Below are 20,121 nucleotides of genomic sequence, written 5' to 3'. Positions count from 1 at the left end.
TAAATTCAGAGGTAATACACACAGGATCAGGGGTTTGTGTAAACAAATGGAAAGAGTTCAGAATGAGATGAAATCATTCTCAAATACACTTAAGGACGAATTTGATGAGGAAGTATTCAGTGAGTTGAGTTTGACAGATTGCGGAGAAACGATAAAGGGGAAATTTTGTAAAAATGTAAGCAGTAATGTACGGAGATATGGGTTGTGTGTATTGAATAGTGTACAAACTAAAAATTTTTCCCTGATCCATGTGAGAAAAATTGTGCAACAGGGTCAGAGGTTTTGGGTGTGGAAGCATGTGTACAGAACTATTGTCGAGATAGTAAACAGTTTTTTATTCTGTTCAAAGGCAGAAAAAAGTTATGGTAAATGGACAGGGGTGATGCAACCTCTGGAAACAGTGTGTGTAGACTTGTTTGGCCCACTGCCAAGATGGAAGGGTAGAGTCAAAACCAGTTTTGTCGTGTTTGATGTTTTTTAAATTTTTTTTTTTGCAATTTTTGCCAGTTTTTTGTAAAGTTTTTCAGAATTTTTTGGTATTTTTTGAATTGTATACTTTTTAAATAATGTTTTGTATTTTGTAGAGTTTTTGTACTTTTTTAAGAATAGTTATATAGTATAATATAGGAAAGCACAAATAAGATTTATGACAAATTTTTACCAGATTCTTAGAGAGAAGGAAGATAAATAACTAGTCTAATGTGAATGTTTTTCAGTTTTAGAAAATAACTATGATAATATATGTATAAATTTTTTGAGTAGACAGTTACTAAATATTATGTGAAGAAATGCTTTACATTGTGAGAATTTCATTGCACTTGGCTAATGTTTGATTTGTTTAATGCTGTGACATGGGAAGATGTTAACTAAAATTTATTATGAGTTATTTTTTTTTGAGAAAAGATACAATTTTGAAATGGTTAAATATTTTAAATTCAAGTGCCACACATATTGGTAATGCTAAATGTTTGTTTTGGATTGATGACAGGGTGACAACATCCTATATTAAAGGTATGAAGTGTAATACTAAACGTTAATGCATAACAATCGTCGAGTTTTGAAGCTATAGAAGCATTTGTGTGTTAATGATGGCCAGAGTTTAGGTGAATTTTGGTATTGTCCTAAATAATGCAGCAAAGGTATTTTTCTTGGTGTAATGTGTTTTGTGAGGCAGCTGGGGGGCCAGGAGGTTAATTTTAAATATGTTTCCAGCATGGAGTCCGATGTTTTTTTTTTTTTTTTTGCAAGGGTGAGTCCCTTCTCCTTGGTCCCTCCCACCCCTCATCAATGTTAATATATGTGCTGCTGTTGCTGAAAGGGGAGGTATGATTTGAAACCTGAGGAAGGACATTAGTTCATGTAATTTGTTTTGAAGAATAGAAACATATGTCTGTATCTTAATGAAGTATTTGTCATGCCATGACTATAGAATTGTCAAATTGTTGTTTTGTGGAAATTTAAGTAAAGTATGTAAACCATAAAATTTGATGTGTAATGACAAGTGCAGTGTATATTTGTGTATAGCTTTGTATAATTTTTTGTTTTAAATTTCGTCAGTAGGTTAGCCGAGCTGACTAGCAGCTAAAAGGGTTGTAATTGAACGTCCCTTACCTTTCGGCTAGCTCGGGAGTTAGGAAGGAAAGAGAAGAAAGTTGGAGGAACTGTGTATTTTTTTGTGGGATGATAATGATGTTTTGGTGTATTTTTTATTTTTTGATTAATGAGAATAGAAAATGTAAGTGAATAATGTAAACAAATGAAAATGCAGTGTGGATAAAGAATTAAGTTTGGGTGTATTTTGGTGTAAATATTATAAGGAGGTGTAACATTTTAACAAGAAAATTGGAATATGATGAGTGATAAGCTGGTGTGTTATAAAAAAGTTTTTAATGTTTCAAATAACTAATTTAATGTTTTTTGGAGGCGTATTTGTGGTGGAAAGTTTACTATGAGTTTCAGTGTCTGTAGGAAGTTGAAGCATCGGTTTAGAAGTTAATATTTCATAAGTTATCAAGGTTGAGCGGTCTAGTTTTAATTTTGAAATAAGTGTTGTCCAGTGGTTGAAGTTAAAATTAAAGGCATCAGCAGCAGAAAGGTCGAATCAGAAGTTTGGTCAGCAGTCTGAGTTAGTGTTATTAAAGTTTGTTGGTGCAAGTATGAGGGGTGGAGGAGTTGGTTGATTCATGGATGAAAGTAGTGGTTTCCTGGTAAGAAAGGAGTTATCCATCGTCGTGCAATTGTCGTCTTGAGAAGGCGATTGTTGTTGTTCATCGTCATTGGGATTATATGTGCCAGCTAGTGTCGAGGTGCTCCACTGCTGAAATATGTTATTTGTCGTCGTAGAGAAGGTTTTTATCATCGTTAAGGTGGTCCTAGAGACGTAATTCCTGGAGCTTAAATTTGTCGTCGTCATCGTCGTCGAGGTAGTCATGGAGACGTAATTCCTGAAGTTTTTTGTAATGTTTTGGAGTTTTTTGCAGCTAGTGTCGAGGTGCTCCACAGCTGAAGTAGGTTGTCGTCGAGATTGTTTTTATCATCGAGTTCGTATTTTGTCGTCGAGATTGGTTTCAGGTGGTCAGAGGGACGTAATGCCTGCAGTCCTTGTTTCAGCTAGTGCAGTTGAGATAGTTGTGTCTTCGAGGTATTTGGAGTTGTTGCAGTTTGTGTAGAGGTGTCCACAGCTGTTCCAACCAGAGTTGAGATGTGATAGGAAGATTCTTCGTAAACCAGGGAACACTGCTTGAAATTTGTGAAGAAATTAATTTTGAAACTACTTGTATTTTGTATTAATAAAACTAAGAGAACATTAGGGATGAGGATTGTTGACTGTATCAAAACTGAAATATCATTTTTAAATTTAACAGAAAATTGGTATTAATCTTTGTAATTTATAAAAAAAAAATAAGTGTTTTTGAATTTCTTCTATAAACAAGAGTGTAATGACAGGATGCATTGATGTCTAAAGATGTTTTTGAATGTATTTTGTACAGATTAGTTTTTCACTTTTGTAACTTTTCAATTAAATGTAGTGTTAATTTAATTGAAAAGTTGGGGGGGTTATGTAGCATTGCAGAACCCTGCCCTCTGAATTAAATAATTTTCTTTTAAACTTCTTTCTGTATAAGTAAATATAAATAAGTCAATGTTTTTAGAGTGGTATGTATATTATGAGACAGTAGAATCAGACGTTATGGCTATTAATATATGTTATTTTCGCTTGCTATGTGTTTTAAGAAGGTATTTTGTATTTTAACAGACGTTTTTAATCATTACTATTTTTTATGAAACTATTCACAAATGAGCCGTTTTAGTAGATTTTTACCTGTTTAGGCCTACTTTTTCAGGTTATTTCTAAATGATTTTAATGTTGTAAAGTAATTTGTATTATAATTATTATTCTTGATTTTATTAACGTAGTGTAATATAATTATAAATCACGGTACTGTGTTTGGGCTGGTGTGATGGTTAGAAAGAGAGGCATGAGAGGCCTGTAAGTGGAAGTGAGAAAGAAACAGTGCTTCCCTGCCAACCGAGATAAAGACGGTAATTCCCCCCCTGTATGGGAACTGTGTGATAACTGCTCTCTCACGGTGTGGGAGAGAGAACGAAAATGGAAGTCCCCGATTTCGATGTGAAATTGAAAAGAGACCGATCAGGGGAAGCCCAGTGTTCTGTATGTAAAAGATTTTTTCATGTGTTGTAACTTGTTCTGTAATTGGCTGATATCTGTAGCGTGAAAGAAGCGTGCGTGTGATTGGTCGGTGAGGTCATGTGACGTCTACTCCCTGCGTGGAGGAGACGAGTTCAGACATCACCAGTCGTCTGTCGATCGCTGCCAGGCGAGGCCGCGTTTCGGCGGCTCGCTGTTTTTTTTGCTAGGTTTTGGCCGTGTTCTAGGCCGCACATATTTCGGATAGTTTCCTTATTGAAGGACTTAATCGACGTTATTATTTTTATTATTTAAATCTCATCAAGTGAACTGCGAGGATTTCTCGACAGGCGAATGTACGAATGAAACGAGTGAATGAACCACTGAAAGTGTTCTGGATTGTTCTGTGCATCCTAATTTGAAGGAATAAAACAAACACTACAATCGACGCTTGAAAATCTTTTTATTTTTGTAATGTAACGAACCGTTACACCTTTACTGACAGTGAAACCGATATTACTATTGGGATAATTATAATTTAATTTTTCAAAAATTAAAGTGCTTATTTGTGTATCACCACCTGGTTCACATCAATCCTGTCAAGCCAATAGTTTTTTATTGCAACACTCATTTAACAATCTTTTCCACGTGAATTATCTGTTCATTTCTGTTCCGGTATCTAATGTCAAATATTTTGTACAAAAAACAGCTTCAGACTTATATACCTAAACTTTTGGTAAGAGTCCTTATTTCGTACGATTGTGCGAACTGTTGACTTGCCTAAAACTAAAGTTCGACCAACATAAGCGTGGCCTTCATGACAATCTGCGCATCATAATAGTTCTAGTTTTTTCTCAAATACTTGAGCACGATGCATCATGAGTGATCAAGCACGTACAGTTACCGGCAGCTGAATGGGCAGACGTTGCATTTTTTTTTGACTGAATTCCCTGCCACTGGCTAGACTGAGTTCACGGCCTGGTCTGTGGCCAGGCGACAACGGTACGGCACGGCGGCATACGCGCGGACGTAAAAAACATTTGGTTCTTTACACTCCATAGCCGCAATTTAACTTGCCACAGCTGTTGTTTGTACAACAGCCAATAGCGTAGACAGACCTGCGCGCGATTCTCTTCCCCCCCTCCCTTGTTTGGCTAAATGTATCCCACAGCACATGTTCACAGAAGTTGAACAGACTTTGTGGCATCGTGCTCGACTTTTTTTTTGCCTGCCGAGATTTCGTGCTGACTGAAGTTTACAGATGTGCTATTTGAGACTGGGGCAGTAAAATTAAAATCGCGCTAAATGAATTCGCACAATCTGAAGCCGTGATAAGTGAGGGATAGGTATAGTATAACAAAATAACGTGTATTCAATTAACTTTTTGTTAAAATCAGACGTAGACAGTAATGTTCTTCTTATTTTTAACATCAAGTGTGCAAAATTTCAACTTGAAGGGCCAAAATAATGCGTTAAGTGTTAGAAAAGGGAAATGGTGGTGGTTTTTCGTAATCTCATGTATTCAGTGAACTTCTTTATCTAAAATAGGATGTTAACAAAAATGTTGTACGTGAACTTCTCAAAATTTTACCTAGGAGAGCCAAAAATCTGCTTTAAGGGTTAGTCAAGTGGAATGGTGGTAGTTATTTATAAACTTCATGTAACCAGTAAAAAGAGTTGATTTAACAGTAATTTTAATTTTTTTTTTAACATCAAGTGTCAAAAATCTCGTCAAGGAGTGAAAAATTCTCCTTAAAGGGGTGGGAAAGGGGGTTGGGGGTAGTTTTTAGAAATATCATAAAGATAATATAATAGGGTAAATTTTTATTAAATGTGGACAGTTAATTTTCTCTTAACTTGAATATCATGTTTGTAAAATTTTATCAAGAAGAACCATGATACTGCTTTGGGGATAATATCTTATGTAAACAGGTGATGGAAGAATTTTTTTTTTTTTAATTGGACATAAGACAGTTATCTTCCTCTTAATTTTTACATTAAGGGTGAAAAATTTCATAAGAAATACCAATATCCTTTTTTAAGGGATGGGAAATAGGGTCAGGGTTTTTGGTGGTTTCTGTAACCTTTTGTAGACATGAAGATGGGGTGGCTATTTTGAAATTAGATAAAGCAGTTAATTTCCTCTTGTTTTCCACATTAATTGTGCTTAATTTATAACATTATGCTCTAAGGGCTGAAAAAGAGAGATGAGGTAATTTTCTTCCTATTTTGAATGCCATGTGTGCAAATTTTCATAAAGTACCAATTTTCTGCCTTAAATGGTTGGGCAGGGAGATGGGGGTGGTTTTTCGACATTTCCCCTTTTATTCTAAATCATTTAAAGACATAAATTTTACCCTTAATTTAAACTCAAATTTTGCTAAATTTCATCAAAAAGTACAAAAATTCTCTTTTTGTGGGTGAGAAAAGGAGATTGGGGTGTTTTTTTAAATTTAATGTAGACAGTGACCAGGCTATTTGTAGAAATAAACTATAGACAGTAATTTCATCAAGTAGTGTTGAAGTTCTGTTTTAAGGCGTGGGAATGGAGGATGGGGGTAGTTTTTGAAATCTCATGTAGATAGTGATTTTCCTCGTGTTTCAAAGGTCAAGTTTGCAAAGTTTCAACTCAATCGGATGAATGGTTTAGGAAAGCATACAGGACAAACAAAAAAAACAAACATTCATTTATATATACATACATATATGTATATATATACACATACATGAGAGAGAGAGAGAGAGAGAGAGAGAGAGAGAGAGAGCGCGCACACACACACACACCATGTCTTTTGAGAATAATATAGTGTGCAAAATAAATAAATATAAAACTTACTATAGAAGGTAGTTGCATTGTCCTTCAATTTTGGCCATACTCTTTGTGAATCCAGGCCCCTGTAATCTGTGCTACTCAGAAATACATATTACCATATTAGGAATTTTTCCAGAAGAAGTTAAATTTGTCCGTTGTTATATACCCACATGACACAGCTGTCATCATCCTGTGCAGCTGTGTCATGTCTTCAAAAGTCCTTAGTGGGTGGGGTGATTTCCAAGGCCAATAACGCATTTCCTTGAGGCTAATGGGCAAGCAGCAATTAGTTGCGACAGTAGGTTACTTCGATGGTAAACAGGGACAGAGGTGAAAAGAATGCACATGATGCTCACATTGTAGAAGAAACAAAAGATATTTGAAAAATTCGAATTCTTGTTTTGTGTTCTATTGAAATTGTAACTAGATATTCACTGTGCTACAGTTATCACTATCTGTACTAAAAAAAATAAACTTTGCCCAAAACTTTTTTTAAAATTATACACATAGCAGGGTTGCTACGGTCAGGGAAAACCAGGGAAAGTCAGGGAATTCATGTTCCCTGGAAAAGTCAGGGAAATCAAAAAATATTTCTGGAATTTACTGCACATACTATGCACCAAAAAACTTTTTCTGACGCTGTTAAAATATAAAATATGCAATTTGTTTAAGAAAACGTAAGTATTTGTTTCTCCCGTAATTTTTAATTTTGTCACGACAGACAAGACTGCATTTAAAAATACACAATAGACTTTATAGCGTATCCCGTGATTTCATCTAATCAATAGGGTCTGATCGTGGAATAGCATGAGGCAGTGATGTATTTTGTGACCGATTCTTTGGCTATTTCGATTAATTAATGTGGGCAAATGACGGTAAAATTCTTAGAACGTTCCTGGCGTGCAGTGGTTATTTCATTATTTCATAGATTGGTAAGTGAAAAAACTACTGTTTGTATTTTTTTGTAGATTGTGCCTATTTTTCTTGAAGATTAACATAGAATTTGATTTGGGGGTTAATGAAGTTAAATAAAACGTAGCGTAAAACCTTTGTCTTCCTGGTGGACCTGGCTTTTAGGTTATTGAATTCAAAAACTAATTTGTTCAGATTATTGTTTGCTTAGTCTGTGTTCCAATATGTAGCCGTTTCAACATTTTAAGTGGGTCTACGATTGAAAGAAAAAAAAAAGAATTATATACTTAATCTCTACGCCTACGAGTACACTGTTAAGTATTATCCCGTTTATGATTGAATTAGTGGTCCTTAATTCCGGCCAATAAAAACGGGCGAGAATGGGCCATCTTATTTAAGCTGAATTTTAGAATGTGTAGGTATTGTTTGCATTTTGAAGTGTGTTTTCGGTTTGGGATCGTTGCTGACTGATATTTCGTTAAATGTAAATTTTTTATTCATGATGAAATTGGTTATGTACCTACTGGAAATACCGGACACACGGCTATGATTGAAACTAAAAATTGCAGCATTTCAACTCGTAACCTCGAATTCATACATAAATCAGAATCTAATATATTTAACTTTAATATGTAAATACTAGTTAATGTAATGCTAATATATATTTCAGACCACCATGAAAAGTATTTTTAGGTAAAAATATATATTCATGGATTGTAAATTCATGGATTGTAGAACAGCAAAATTTAACCAGAAGCAATCAGAATAATCCATTTCTGAAATATTAAAACAAAGTACATAATAAAATTATTCTAATCAGAGCTTTATTTTAATGGTTCGTGCAATTTTCTTCCCTGTTTTTTATAATTTCTTGGCATGGTGCTAATATTTCTGTATTTCCTACTTCTTTTGTACTAAATCATAACCTGTTTTCCCAATGAAACATTTTGTGCCAACAACACACTGTGCTCTGGTTGGTGATACTCATAACTCTTAAAGAAAAACATATATGTATAACCATTCTTGTCCTGTCATAACTCCTACACGACATTCATGAACCATTCAACTAGTGGCCTACACATAGTCATACCTATGTTAAGTAAAGGACCAATTTTAATTTTCATTCTTCAACCCATCTTTATCAATTAGGTACTTTTTGTGTTTTGTTGACTTTCAGTTGGAACACCTTGACTTCAATTTGTCTCTAGGTGTTCCATTGCAGTGCTTTCTGGTTACCCTTGTTTGCGTTGTGTTACACCAGTAGGTTAGTGTGGAAAGTGGAAAACTACAACAAATGTGAGAACCAGATATGTAAATGTTTGTAACAATGCGTGAGATAATGTTTAATTAATATCTTCTGAAAAAATTTGTATAATTATATACTACAAATAAAATATGTCATGGGGTCAACCTGATATTTTTAAACAGAAATGGCAGATATTTTAACTTTAGTGATTTGTGTTTTGCCTGCTTGGAAAAAGGGTGTTACACAAATCGCAGATCGCCAAAATACATCATGGCTTTTGTCACCAAAACCAGGTTACATAACCATTTTGTTTTCAAAATATGGCAATTGGAACACTGTGATAGTTAGCCTAGGTCTATTTTGTCCAACAGGAAGAGAGAGTGTTTTTCATCGTTAGCTGTGGTGTAGCCTAGCTATAGTATGGTATTTCAGTGTTTTGTCTCGTAGGTTTTGCTATTGTTCGCAGGTAAAAATAACAATGTCTTGTTCAAAGAGCAAAAAATCAACTTTCAACCCACAGTGGTTGAACGATCCTGAATTAGCAGCATGGGTGTCACCATGTGCTACAGATAGATTTTCGATATTCTGTAGATTGTGTAAGAAGAATATGCTTCTCAGTAATATGGGTAAACAGGCTCTTACCAGTCACATGAAAGGACAGAAGCACATTTTAGCAAAATGTGGACAGGACACATCATTTAATATTAGAGTGTTGACGACAAAGAAACAGCATACTTCGCAGAGTAATGAAATCAGAGCAGGACCTTCAAAAGAAACTTTACCTGAAACAACAAAAGTAGTGGTAGAAGAGTCAGCAGTGAATGAACCAGTTATTACATCAGAACAATCACTGCCTATACTAAAGTCTCAGAAATGTGGATTGGAAACTTTCTTAATAAAAAAAATATAACCAAAGCAGAAATATTGTGGTGTCTACAAACTGTTTCTGTTCATGCATCAATGTCTGCTGCAGGGAAAACAACTGAAATTTTTGCAGCTATGTTTCCAGATAGTGAGATGGCAAAAGGACTTGCGCTAGGAAGGGCTAAAATGACATACACAATTGTCTATGGATTAGGTCCCTACTTTCAATTTCAAGCTAGAAATGATGTTCCAGACAGTGATTGTTTTGCTGTATCCTTTGACGAAAGTCTTAATAAAGTAACCCAAACCCAGCAAATGGATTTTTGTCTTTCGGTACTGGAGCAAAGAAAAAGATGAGGTTGTTAGTATGTATATGGGGTCCGCATTTATAGGCCATACTAAATCTTCAGATTTATTGGCAGCATTTAGAAAGGAGCTTTAATTTGAAGCATATGATACAGATAGCAATGGATGGCTCTAATGTAAATCTCAAGTTCTTTCGTGATTTGAAGAAAGACCTTCATCAAGATCCAGATGATCCTGTTGTTTTGGATATTGGCACTTGTGGATTGCATAGCCTACATAATTCATTCAAGGTAGCCATTAAGTCGACAGAATGGAACATTGTTGAATTCTTGGGGGCCATATATAACATTTTTAAAAATGTCCCTGCTCGTCGAAGTGACTATGTTTCTTTTTCTGGGTCTACCAAATTTACAAAAAAAATTTGTGTCGTTCGTTGGCTTCAAAATATTTAAGTTGCAAGCAGGACCCAAGAGATTTTGAAACATTTACAAGAATATGTAAAAGTTGCTACTAGCAATAAAAAAGAACCAGTTTCTGCTTGTTATCAGATAATGAAGAAGTGCTGAGAAGATAGATTTTTAGTACCTAAATTAGCCTTTTTTAAAGTACTGGCTTCAGAAGTTGAACCATTTTTAACTGCTTTTCAAGCTGAACAGCCTATGGCTCCTTTTTTGTATGGAGATTTGCTATTAATAGTCACAAATGTAATGGCCAGGTTTGTTAAAAAAGAAGTCATGGAGAAAGCCAAGAATGATTTAAAAATTAACATCAACATAGGTGAAAATTTGATTGATGTTAAAAAAGTGGATGTAGGATATGAAACACGTGAGGCCATTAGAAAAGTTGTTGATTTTAATCCTAAAGACATTCTTCTCTTCAAAGAAGATTGCTTGGAATGTTTACAAGCATTTTGCAACAAACTGCTTGACAGGTCACCACTGACCTTTGCGTTGACTAGAGGGCTGTCATTTTGTGACCCCAAAGTAATTTCTGCTGAGACTGAAGTCACGTCAAAGCGACTTAAGTTATGTTTAGAAATTTTTGTTGAAAACAAGTGGATAACAGGGATATGTGCAGACAAATTAGAGATAAATTTTAAATCACTTTGTTTAAACCCTATTATCGCTGAAAAAATTAAAAACTATTCAAGAGAAACGCGGCTTGACTACTTCTGGAAAGATGTGCTTGAATCTAGTGGGTCAAATTATTTTATGGTGCTTTTGAAGAAAGTGTTTGTAATGTGCATGGAAATGTGGCAGTTGAAAGGGGTTTTTCTGTCAATCGTGAGTGCCTTGTCGACAACCAATCGGAGGAGGCGCCTGTTGCACAAAGGCTTGTTTAGGAAGGGGTAAAAAATGCAGGAGGCGTGAGTGAGATAAAAATAATTAAGAGTATGATTCACTATTGTAGTGCGTAACTCTCCAGTAATAAATTTAACAACGCCCAACTACCAAGAAAAGCTTTATTTTCACCGCATTTTCACAGCTCCTTCCAATTCACCTTTACATGCCTTTCTCTCTCCCTCCAAAAACAAGTTACACATCCTTCCGCTGCCAATATTTGCAATTACTTCAACCAAACACACACTTCAAAGTAACATGAGCTTAACAACAAATGTATACAAGATTTTACACCACAAATTAATTTACCTTACCATTATGTAACAGCTTACAATAACTTCTTGGAACCTATAAAGAAATAGTTCCGGCAAAAAATGGCGGCAGCCTACAGCGATTTTCTCCCAAATAAAGTGAAACATCACTTGACCAATCACAGCTAACTAGGTTACACCACAACACTTTTAAACACCTCTTGGCGCCAGCTGGGCGGCCCTTCCTTACTCATTCTTCCCAAAACCCGGCTTAACTTTAAATTTATAAATCACCTCTCCCAGAAGTCACCAACGGAACAAAAGGAGTTATAGAAAAACATCTAAGGAATGCAAAGACAAATTTTCAACACTAAACATAACACAAGAATAAATATTTTTTATATTCTCAAAACCCCCACGTTAAAAGAATCAATGTTGACGGTAGGTCAGGGCCTAACCTCCTTACACTATACTCGAAATGCTCGTTCAAGATACCATGAAGCTTTGGAAAAACGGAAGAAGAAAGAAAATGATGATGAAATTTTAAGGAAAGAAAAAAGATCAGCAGAAATGGTTCAAGCATTAAAATTAAAGAAACAAATTTTTTTTAGATGAAGCTAAGAAGGAAGCCCAACTTTTTGAAGAAGAAATCTCTTCAATAGCAGCTTTAACATTACTTTGAAATGTGAAAGTTCTTTTAAATTTTATCTTTTTATAATTGTGTGTTTGAATATTTGTGGGCTATGAATTTTCAAAATTCATATTTGTGTGTTTTTTTGGTAGTTAATTAATTTTGTTGTTCTACGTACTCATTGAAATGAGTACGTAATCTAATACTAAAAGACATGAACTTTATGAAAGGACATCTCTGTACTAATATGTTGGAAAAAATTTACTGATTATGAACTTTCTAAAATAAGTTACAAAGTATGATTACAATCATATGTAATGGTCTGGAAATTTTCTGTATGGACTGGAAAACCTGGAAAAGTCAGGGAATTTCATATTCAAAAATGTGTTGCAACCCTGCATAGACTGTGTATGCCACTGATTTCAGTGTAGAGAGACAGTCTTACGTGGTACCAATCCTTTAGTGGGCAGGGAGGTAACCCAAGTCTTGACAAATCACGAATGTTAGAAAATATCAAGAACATTCCTTAAGAGTCAATAATTTTTACTTTTTATCTATATAGGTCATTGAAATATGTTTCACGTAATTGATATTTTTCATTTGTCATTAGATATATCATATATATTGAACCTTGAAATGTGATGATGAAGTTAGTAAAACATTGGTTGTGTGTCAGTGCATGTAGTTGGGAAGACAGTAAAGAAGCTAGTGGTGTGTGTTGTAGCCCTGCTGCAGCATGGAGCGGATGCTAGCGTGCGCAACTCGGAGGGCAAGACGGCACTTGAGCTGGCAGATGCTGTGACGCGGCCCGTGCTCACGGGCGACCACCGCAAGGAGGAGCTGCTGGAGGCCGCGCGGTCGGGCGCAGAGGAGCCTCTGGCTGCGCTGCTCAACCCCCTCAACGTGAACTGTCACGCGAGCGATGGCCGGCGCTCCACGCCGCTACACCTGGCCGCTGGCTACAACCGTGCTCGTGTCGTGCAACTGCTTCTGCAGCACGGTGCTGACGTGCATGCCAAGGACAAGGGGTACGTGCTCTTCTCTCTCTGTCCCCTCCCACCTTCTCCAGAGGGATGGCAAGTGCATGGCCAGGTCGGGCATGTTGCAGGGGGCTGGTGCCGCTACACAATGCCTGCTCCTACGGACACTTTGAGGTGACGGAGATGCTGATCAAGCATGGGGCCAACGTGAATGCCATGGATCTGTGGCAGTTCACGCCCTTGCATGAGGCGGCATCCAAGTCGCGCACAGAGGTGTGTTCCTTGCTGCTGAGCGAGGGTGCGGACCCCACGCTGCTCAACTGCCACTCCAAGTCTGCCATCGACGTGGCTCCCTCACGCGACCTGCAGGAGCGCCTGGCCTGTGAGTCTCCCTGCCCCTGTGTCTGTGCAGCTGTGTCAGTTAACAATCTTGGTGCCCAATAGGTAAATACATTAATGCGATCACAAATGCACCATTTTAAACATACACAAAATAATAAATTGTATTTCACTACTGTCATGAAACGGTAGTCCAAAATTTAAAATGCAAATATTAGACCTAGTAAACACATTAGAATAAGTTATTTGTTGTTTTTTTCACATACGGCTATAAATAATTTAAAAAATTGGCTAAGACCATAGAGTTTATCAACCAAAAACACGGGAAATGTTATGCTATAGACAAACACGGTGTAACCTTGTACCTCCGCACTTGGACAACCTATCAACTTATTCAGCAACACCTCCCCTGAGCCCAAGCAGAAGGCAGGGTACGTAAAGGAAAAACATAAGAGTAAGGTCTTAGGAGTGACTATAATTCTCAATAAAAGGATATACAACATTACAAAGAAAAGCGCAACATCCAAAAGACACAAAGATAAAAAGGCACCTCATTTACTTTCGCCAAAACTATAAGGAAACAAACTGGGCTAATATAATAAAAGATAAGGCTTTGGGGGCCAGTGGTTTGGTTGGTTACAGACTCGCCACACTCCCTGGCTTATGGATTTCGTCGGATGATTTCAGCATCATCAGTAGTCCTTTGAACCTTATAAAACAGCTCGCAAAAAACTTTGATCCCAACCACCTCGGTGCCCAAGCAGCAACTACTTGACTTCCCAACAAATACAATAAAAACTTACAATAATATAACATTAAAAAAAAAAGTGCAAAAACAGATATACGAAAAACTAGGCAGAAAATCTCACACTGAACTGGTTTAACACCTTAATTCGTACATATTCTAAGCTATGAGTTTAAACAGCCAAATTCATTAAATAATAATGAAACTTTAAACAACCTATTAAAAGAAAAATCACAGTATTATCTATCTTAATCCAAATTCACTCATCAATGGAAAATTACTATGACCCGCACCTACTGGTGGCACAATTAACACCAAACAAACCTTTCTAAAAGATTAACATTTACAAGTCCCCTCCAAGAAAAATAATAGATTACAGGGATTTTAATTATAACTTATCATGCTAAAATCTCTAAAATTTAAGAATCTGTTACAGTTCATGACACGCACACTAAGTGTCCTTAAAAAAACTTCCAAACAGATTTACTTAGAAAATTTCATTTCGTATTAAATAAATGCATATATGTGTCTCCTCAAAATACGGTTTCAGAACTATGCTGAAAATGTTTTGTTCAGCAATCGTTACACAAAATTATAGGAATTTATACCGTATTTACTAGCATATAGGTCGCGGCAATTTAACCAGATTTGATGGGGGAAAAATGAAGTGCAACCGATATGTGAAGAAAATTTTTTTTAAATTTTTGAGGATTTTTTTTTGCAATATAGTAGAATCCCGCCGATGCGACCGCCCTCTGATGCGTCCAATTCGTTTATACGACCGTTTTTTGAGAAACCGTGAAAATACTCGCGATATCGTTCACACGACAATCCGGATATTTGTCTGAAAATGTTTTAAAAACATTCAACACAATAGTTTTCTGTGCACTTTTCAAAGGCTTTCCCGTTCTGTGCTTTACAAAACTCGGTCTGGCGTCAGCCATAACAAACCGTGCGCACGCGAATCCGAAATACAACTGTTGCGCCGGGCATCAACTGTACACTGTACACACGGCGTCTTCTAACATAATTGTAAGTAAATACTTGCTGACACATTAAACTGTATTGGATATTGACGCTTGCCCGCCCTCTCTATATTAAATATCACGTTACTTTACGTTATAATTAAACCCAAAACGAGTTTTAATAAGCTCAGATGCAATTCAGGGAAAAAGGTATCTCGGCAGTAGGCCTACTCACGTAATATGCGGCGAGGAATCTGTGCGACGTCGTAGGTTATAAACAAAGTGACGAACAATAGAATAATTCATTAAAGCAACGAACCATCTTCACCCTTTATTTTTTACGTTGCTATAACCACACATATTTATTTACTCCGGGATATAATAGTAAATATCAGGGTGGCCAGCCAACCGGGAAATCGGGAAATACGGGAAATAGCCAGGATTTCTTAAATAAACCAGGAATACCTGGAATCAACCAGGAATTTTTTATTAGAACCGGGAATTTTTTTTATGAAGTAACGATCGCAATAACATACGACTGTTAAATGAGCACTTTCACCACCCGTCAAAGCACGGCAGTATGCTCGTGAGCTATATTTTGTGAAAGTTAATTTGTTCATATTGCATTTAAAAACTTTTGTAGTACGTAAGAAACCGTTAACAATTCAGACTTCCATACTTATTATGTTTCTGTATTCAAAAGCAACAGCATTTTGGCTGAAAATGTTGTTGTAGGGTGGTAGTAATTTCTCGCACGGCATGTTGGTAGCACTAGTTTTGTATGTATATTTGTTTTTACTTTGCGCTCATGTTGTTGCGTCACGGTATCACAATACTTTTCTCGAGTTTTTTAAAAGTTTAGTTGTGCGGGACGTTGTTTTGAATTTTTTAATCTAACATGTAATTGGCGCAGACTATCAAAATGTCAACGAGTTCGGTCACCACATACAATGACAAATATATGGAAGAGTTTGAATGGGTGGAGAAGGATCCAAAGTGCAGGACAAACGCTATTTGCAATTTGTGTAATGTTAAAATCAATATCGGTAGCATGGATAGGAAGAACAGCATTAGCCAGCCACGCAGGAGGGGCAAAACACGTGCGTTTGGTGTCAAGTAATTTTTGTGACGTGAGATTATAAATTTTTTTGTTGGTGGTAGGTTTTGTTTTAAGCAAGTTCATTGATTTAATTTTTAAGCCTATAGTTAAGTTGTCTATTTACCAACGCCAATAAAACATCATATTGTGTGTGCTTTGTGTAACAAAAATACAAATTGTATGCAAATATTGATAAAAACCACCCTTGAAAAAACCTGGAAAAAACCAGGAATTTTATTATCCCAGATGAGTGGCCACCCTGAATATGGACGAGTTATGTACACAAATGAATATTTTTCTTTCGCCACAGCTGAACATGTACATTGTGACTCCCTCTTGTGACCGGCGAACTACCAACTATATTTATATTTTATAAAAGTATAAAATTAACTAATTAAGTGTGAAAGCAAGTTTAAATACTTTTTAATACATAGGATTGAATATATATGTATGTACTTATAATTATTTATGCCACATTTATCTTTTCTTTTTAATTATTAATATCTAGTTTATATTTCCACCACAAAGGGCAGGGAAATTTCGGCGAGAGTTATGCGCGCGCATCTCATCCCTTCCAAAGAGGAGTTAGTTCGCCCCTCCCTTCCTTTCTTCGTTCCCGCGCATTTCTCCCTGTATAAAGGCGAGGTCATCCACCTGAAGTCAGTATATCGGCCCGACGGCCAGTGAGGCTGGAATCCGCCCACTGACCATAGGTCGATCATAGGGGGAGCAGCAGAACAACTGGCTATCCGTTTTCTGCAGCTCGCACCCCTCCTTCGCGAGCCAGGCCATCCGAGGACCTATCTCGTCCTAGGGATATTGTCCCCCCTCCCTTCCTTGATGCTAGGGTGTATAGTGTAATTTTTGTGCATGTGAAAGTCATTGCAGACGACCAATTGAACTGTTTGACATCCAGGTCAATTAAAGTTTTCTTGCAAAAATACCATCATTTTCAATGAATAGTCTAGCCCCATCCCTCACCCCATTAGCTATTCACCTGCATACCAGCCGGATGTAAATCCTACCGCAAGACCAGCTCGACCTTCTCTACAGGATACCTGGCTCTCACCCAAGAGGGCTCGGAGCGAGAAGAGATCAAATTTTCTGGCGCCCAACGTGGGCCCAGACGCTTGCCCGCCCTCTCTATATTAAATATCACGTTACTTTACGTTATAATTAAACCCAAAACGAGTTTTGATAAGCTCGGAAGCAATTCAGGGAAAAAGGTATTTCGGCAATAGGCCTACTCACGTAATATGCGGGGAGGAATCTGTGCGACGTCGTAGGTTATAAACAAAGTGACGAACAATAGATTAATTCATTAAAGCAACGAACCATCTTCACCCTTTATTTTTTACATTGCTATAACCACACATATTTATTTACTCCGGGATATAATAGTAAATATGGACGAGTTATGTACACAAATGAATATTTTTCTTTCGCCACAGCCTAACATGTACATTGTGACGCCATCTTGTGACCGGCGATCTACCAACTATATTTATATTTTATAAAAGTATATAATTAAGTTGTGAAAGCAAGTTTAAATACTTTTTAATACATAGGATTGAATATATATGTATGTACATATAATTATTTATGCCACATTTATCTTTTCTTTTTAATTATTTATATCTAGTTTATACTTCCACCACCAGGGCAGGGAAATTTCGGCGAGAGTTATGCGCGTGCATCTCATCCCTTCCAAAGAGGAGTTAGTTCGCCCCTCCCTTCCTTTTCTTCGTTCCCACGCATTTCTCCCTATATAAAGGTGAGGTCATCCACCTAAAGTCAGTATATCGGCCCGACGGCCAGTGAGGCTGGAATCCGCCCACTGACCATAGGACGATCATAGGGGGAGCACCAGAACAACTGGCTATCCGTTTTCTGCAGCTCGCACCCCTCCTTCGCGAGCCAGGCCATCGGAGGACCTATCTCGGCCTAGGGAATTTGTCCCCCCCTCCTTTCTTGACGATAGGGTGTACTTTGTATAATTCAGTGTATGTTGTGGAAGCCGACGCAGGCGACCAATTGAACTGTTTGACATTCAGGTCAATTAAAGTTTTCTTGTAAAAATACTGACATTTTCAATGAAAAGTCTAGCCTCATCCCTCACCCTACTAGCTATTCATCTACTCCAGCAGGCCGCACAGCAGAGGAAACTTCAGGTCACCTTCGTGAAGCCTCCGTCGGGGTTATTTCCACCCCTGGTGCGGATACCCGGACCACCACCAACCCTGGAGGAGCTCGTCCGACTCCAGGAGAACTGCCCGGATCTTCGCTACGGCTTCCCTCTGCTGAGGGGACTCTGCCGACTCTTGCAGACTGCCCTTCCAAGCATCAGCACAACCACCATCAAGAGGCAAGAAGAGGAAGAGCTCAACCAGCATCAGCTCCATCACCTCTTACGCCCCTATCACCTCATTCCACCTCCACTCTCACCCATACCCAGCCCTCCGAGGACCCATGCTCCTGAACAGACCATCAGCCCCCTCGAACCTCCTTCGAGAGACCAGGAACCCAGCCAGAGAGTATACGAAGTATCCTGCGTCTCTTTCGGCACTTCCCGGCTCCCCTGTCACCCATCGCCGGCTCTCCAGGACATGCAGGGATGAAGCAGACCAGGCCATCCAGGGATCTACCAACAGCCCTCTCCAATACCGTTCCAGCCCGGAGACGGACGCTTCCGCAACCCTTGCGCCGCCCCTCCTTGAAGACTGCCCAGCTATAATCCTGTCTCAAGACCAGTTCGACGTTCTCTACAGGATACCTGGCTCTCACCCAAGAGGGCTCGGTGTGTGAGGAGAGATCAACAATTTTCTGGCGCACCGGGGCCCGTTGATTGTTCTACAACACCCGTGAAAACCCATTCCAAGCTCTACCAGACGGACTAGCCAACAACCACTGGAATGGACCCCTGCCACCACTTGCAGCTCATAAAAGACATTACCAACAACAGCAGGCACACCATCGCCCACACCAGGAACAGCAGCAAGCAGGCAAGTGCTCCTGACATTCCTACCACCAGGGATTCCAGAGAAGCAGACCCAGACAGCGGAGGGGTACAGCCTCCCCTCCCACACCCAACAACTCACCTACCTGTACATACCCAAGCCCTTACCTGGTTAAACTCTGCCAAGGACAAGAAAACCAAACTGTCCCGATGAGCGCTACTACTGCAAGAGTTCCAATTCACTATAGAGCATTGTCCGGGACGAGAAAATGATCTACCCGAAGCTCTGTCCCGACAACCCACTCATAAATTTGAGACAGTCTCGCTGCACAATTGGGAGGAGACTTTGCCTCCATCACCTTCACCACTGCACCGACCGCCGCAATACCATCTCCAAATTATCAAAGCATGATAATAGTTTGGAGAGACTAATGGCTGAGCAACAGAAGGACCCTGAGGTTCACCAATTAATAGAAACTTGTCCATCCACCTGGAAAGAGGACCAAGGGATAATATGGTACCACCCCAACCAAAACACTGAATGGAAGATATGGGTACCACGATCTCTACGAGTATCCATCTGCCAACACTTCCATGATCACCCATTGGCAGGACACCCTGGCATCTAAAAAACAATCCGAGAAATCCAGAGAAGTTACTCCTGGAGAGGAATGACCCGGGACATACAAGAATATGTCCGCCAATGCCACATGTGTGCAGCAACCAAAGCAAGTGCTACACAACACCCTACAGGAACACCGAGGCGCACAACAACACCATGGAAACAATTAGCCCTAGACCTGATGGGACCTTACCCCAGAAGCACGACAGGTATGTGCTTCCTACTCGTCGTCGAAGACCTTTTTTCACAATGGGTCGAAGCCTTTCCCCTCGCTAAAGCTGATTCATTTTCTATCTTAAAAAAAACTCCAAGATGAAGTGTTCCCTTGATGGGTATACCCCAAAAGCATACTTACAGACAATGGGGTGCAATTCACTAGCATACTATGGGCCGACACTCGCGCC

The 20,121-nt window shown here is 38.3% G+C and overlaps 1 protein-coding gene across 1 annotated transcript in view; it reads left to right on the top strand.

The window, feature by feature from the left end:
- The window catches only part of LOC134527505 (poly [ADP-ribose] polymerase tankyrase-like), a 269,207-nt gene that overhangs the window by 17,496 nt on the left and 231,590 nt on the right, over nt 1–20,121 (top strand). The window contains exons 3-4 of the mRNA XM_063360229.1: nt 12,736–13,039; nt 13,120–13,373. Of these exons, the coding sequence (XP_063216299.1) occupies nt 12,736–13,039; nt 13,120–13,373 (558 nt within the window). The remainder of the gene's footprint in view (nt 1–12,735; nt 13,040–13,119; nt 13,374–20,121) is intronic.

Source organism: Bacillus rossius, chromosome 1 (genome assembly GCF_032445375.1).
Source record: "Bacillus rossius redtenbacheri isolate Brsri chromosome 1, Brsri_v3, whole genome shotgun sequence".
NCBI lineage: Eukaryota > Metazoa > Arthropoda > Insecta > Phasmatodea > Bacillidae > Bacillus > Bacillus rossius.
This window is presented reverse-complemented; position numbering and strand designations above follow the sequence as displayed.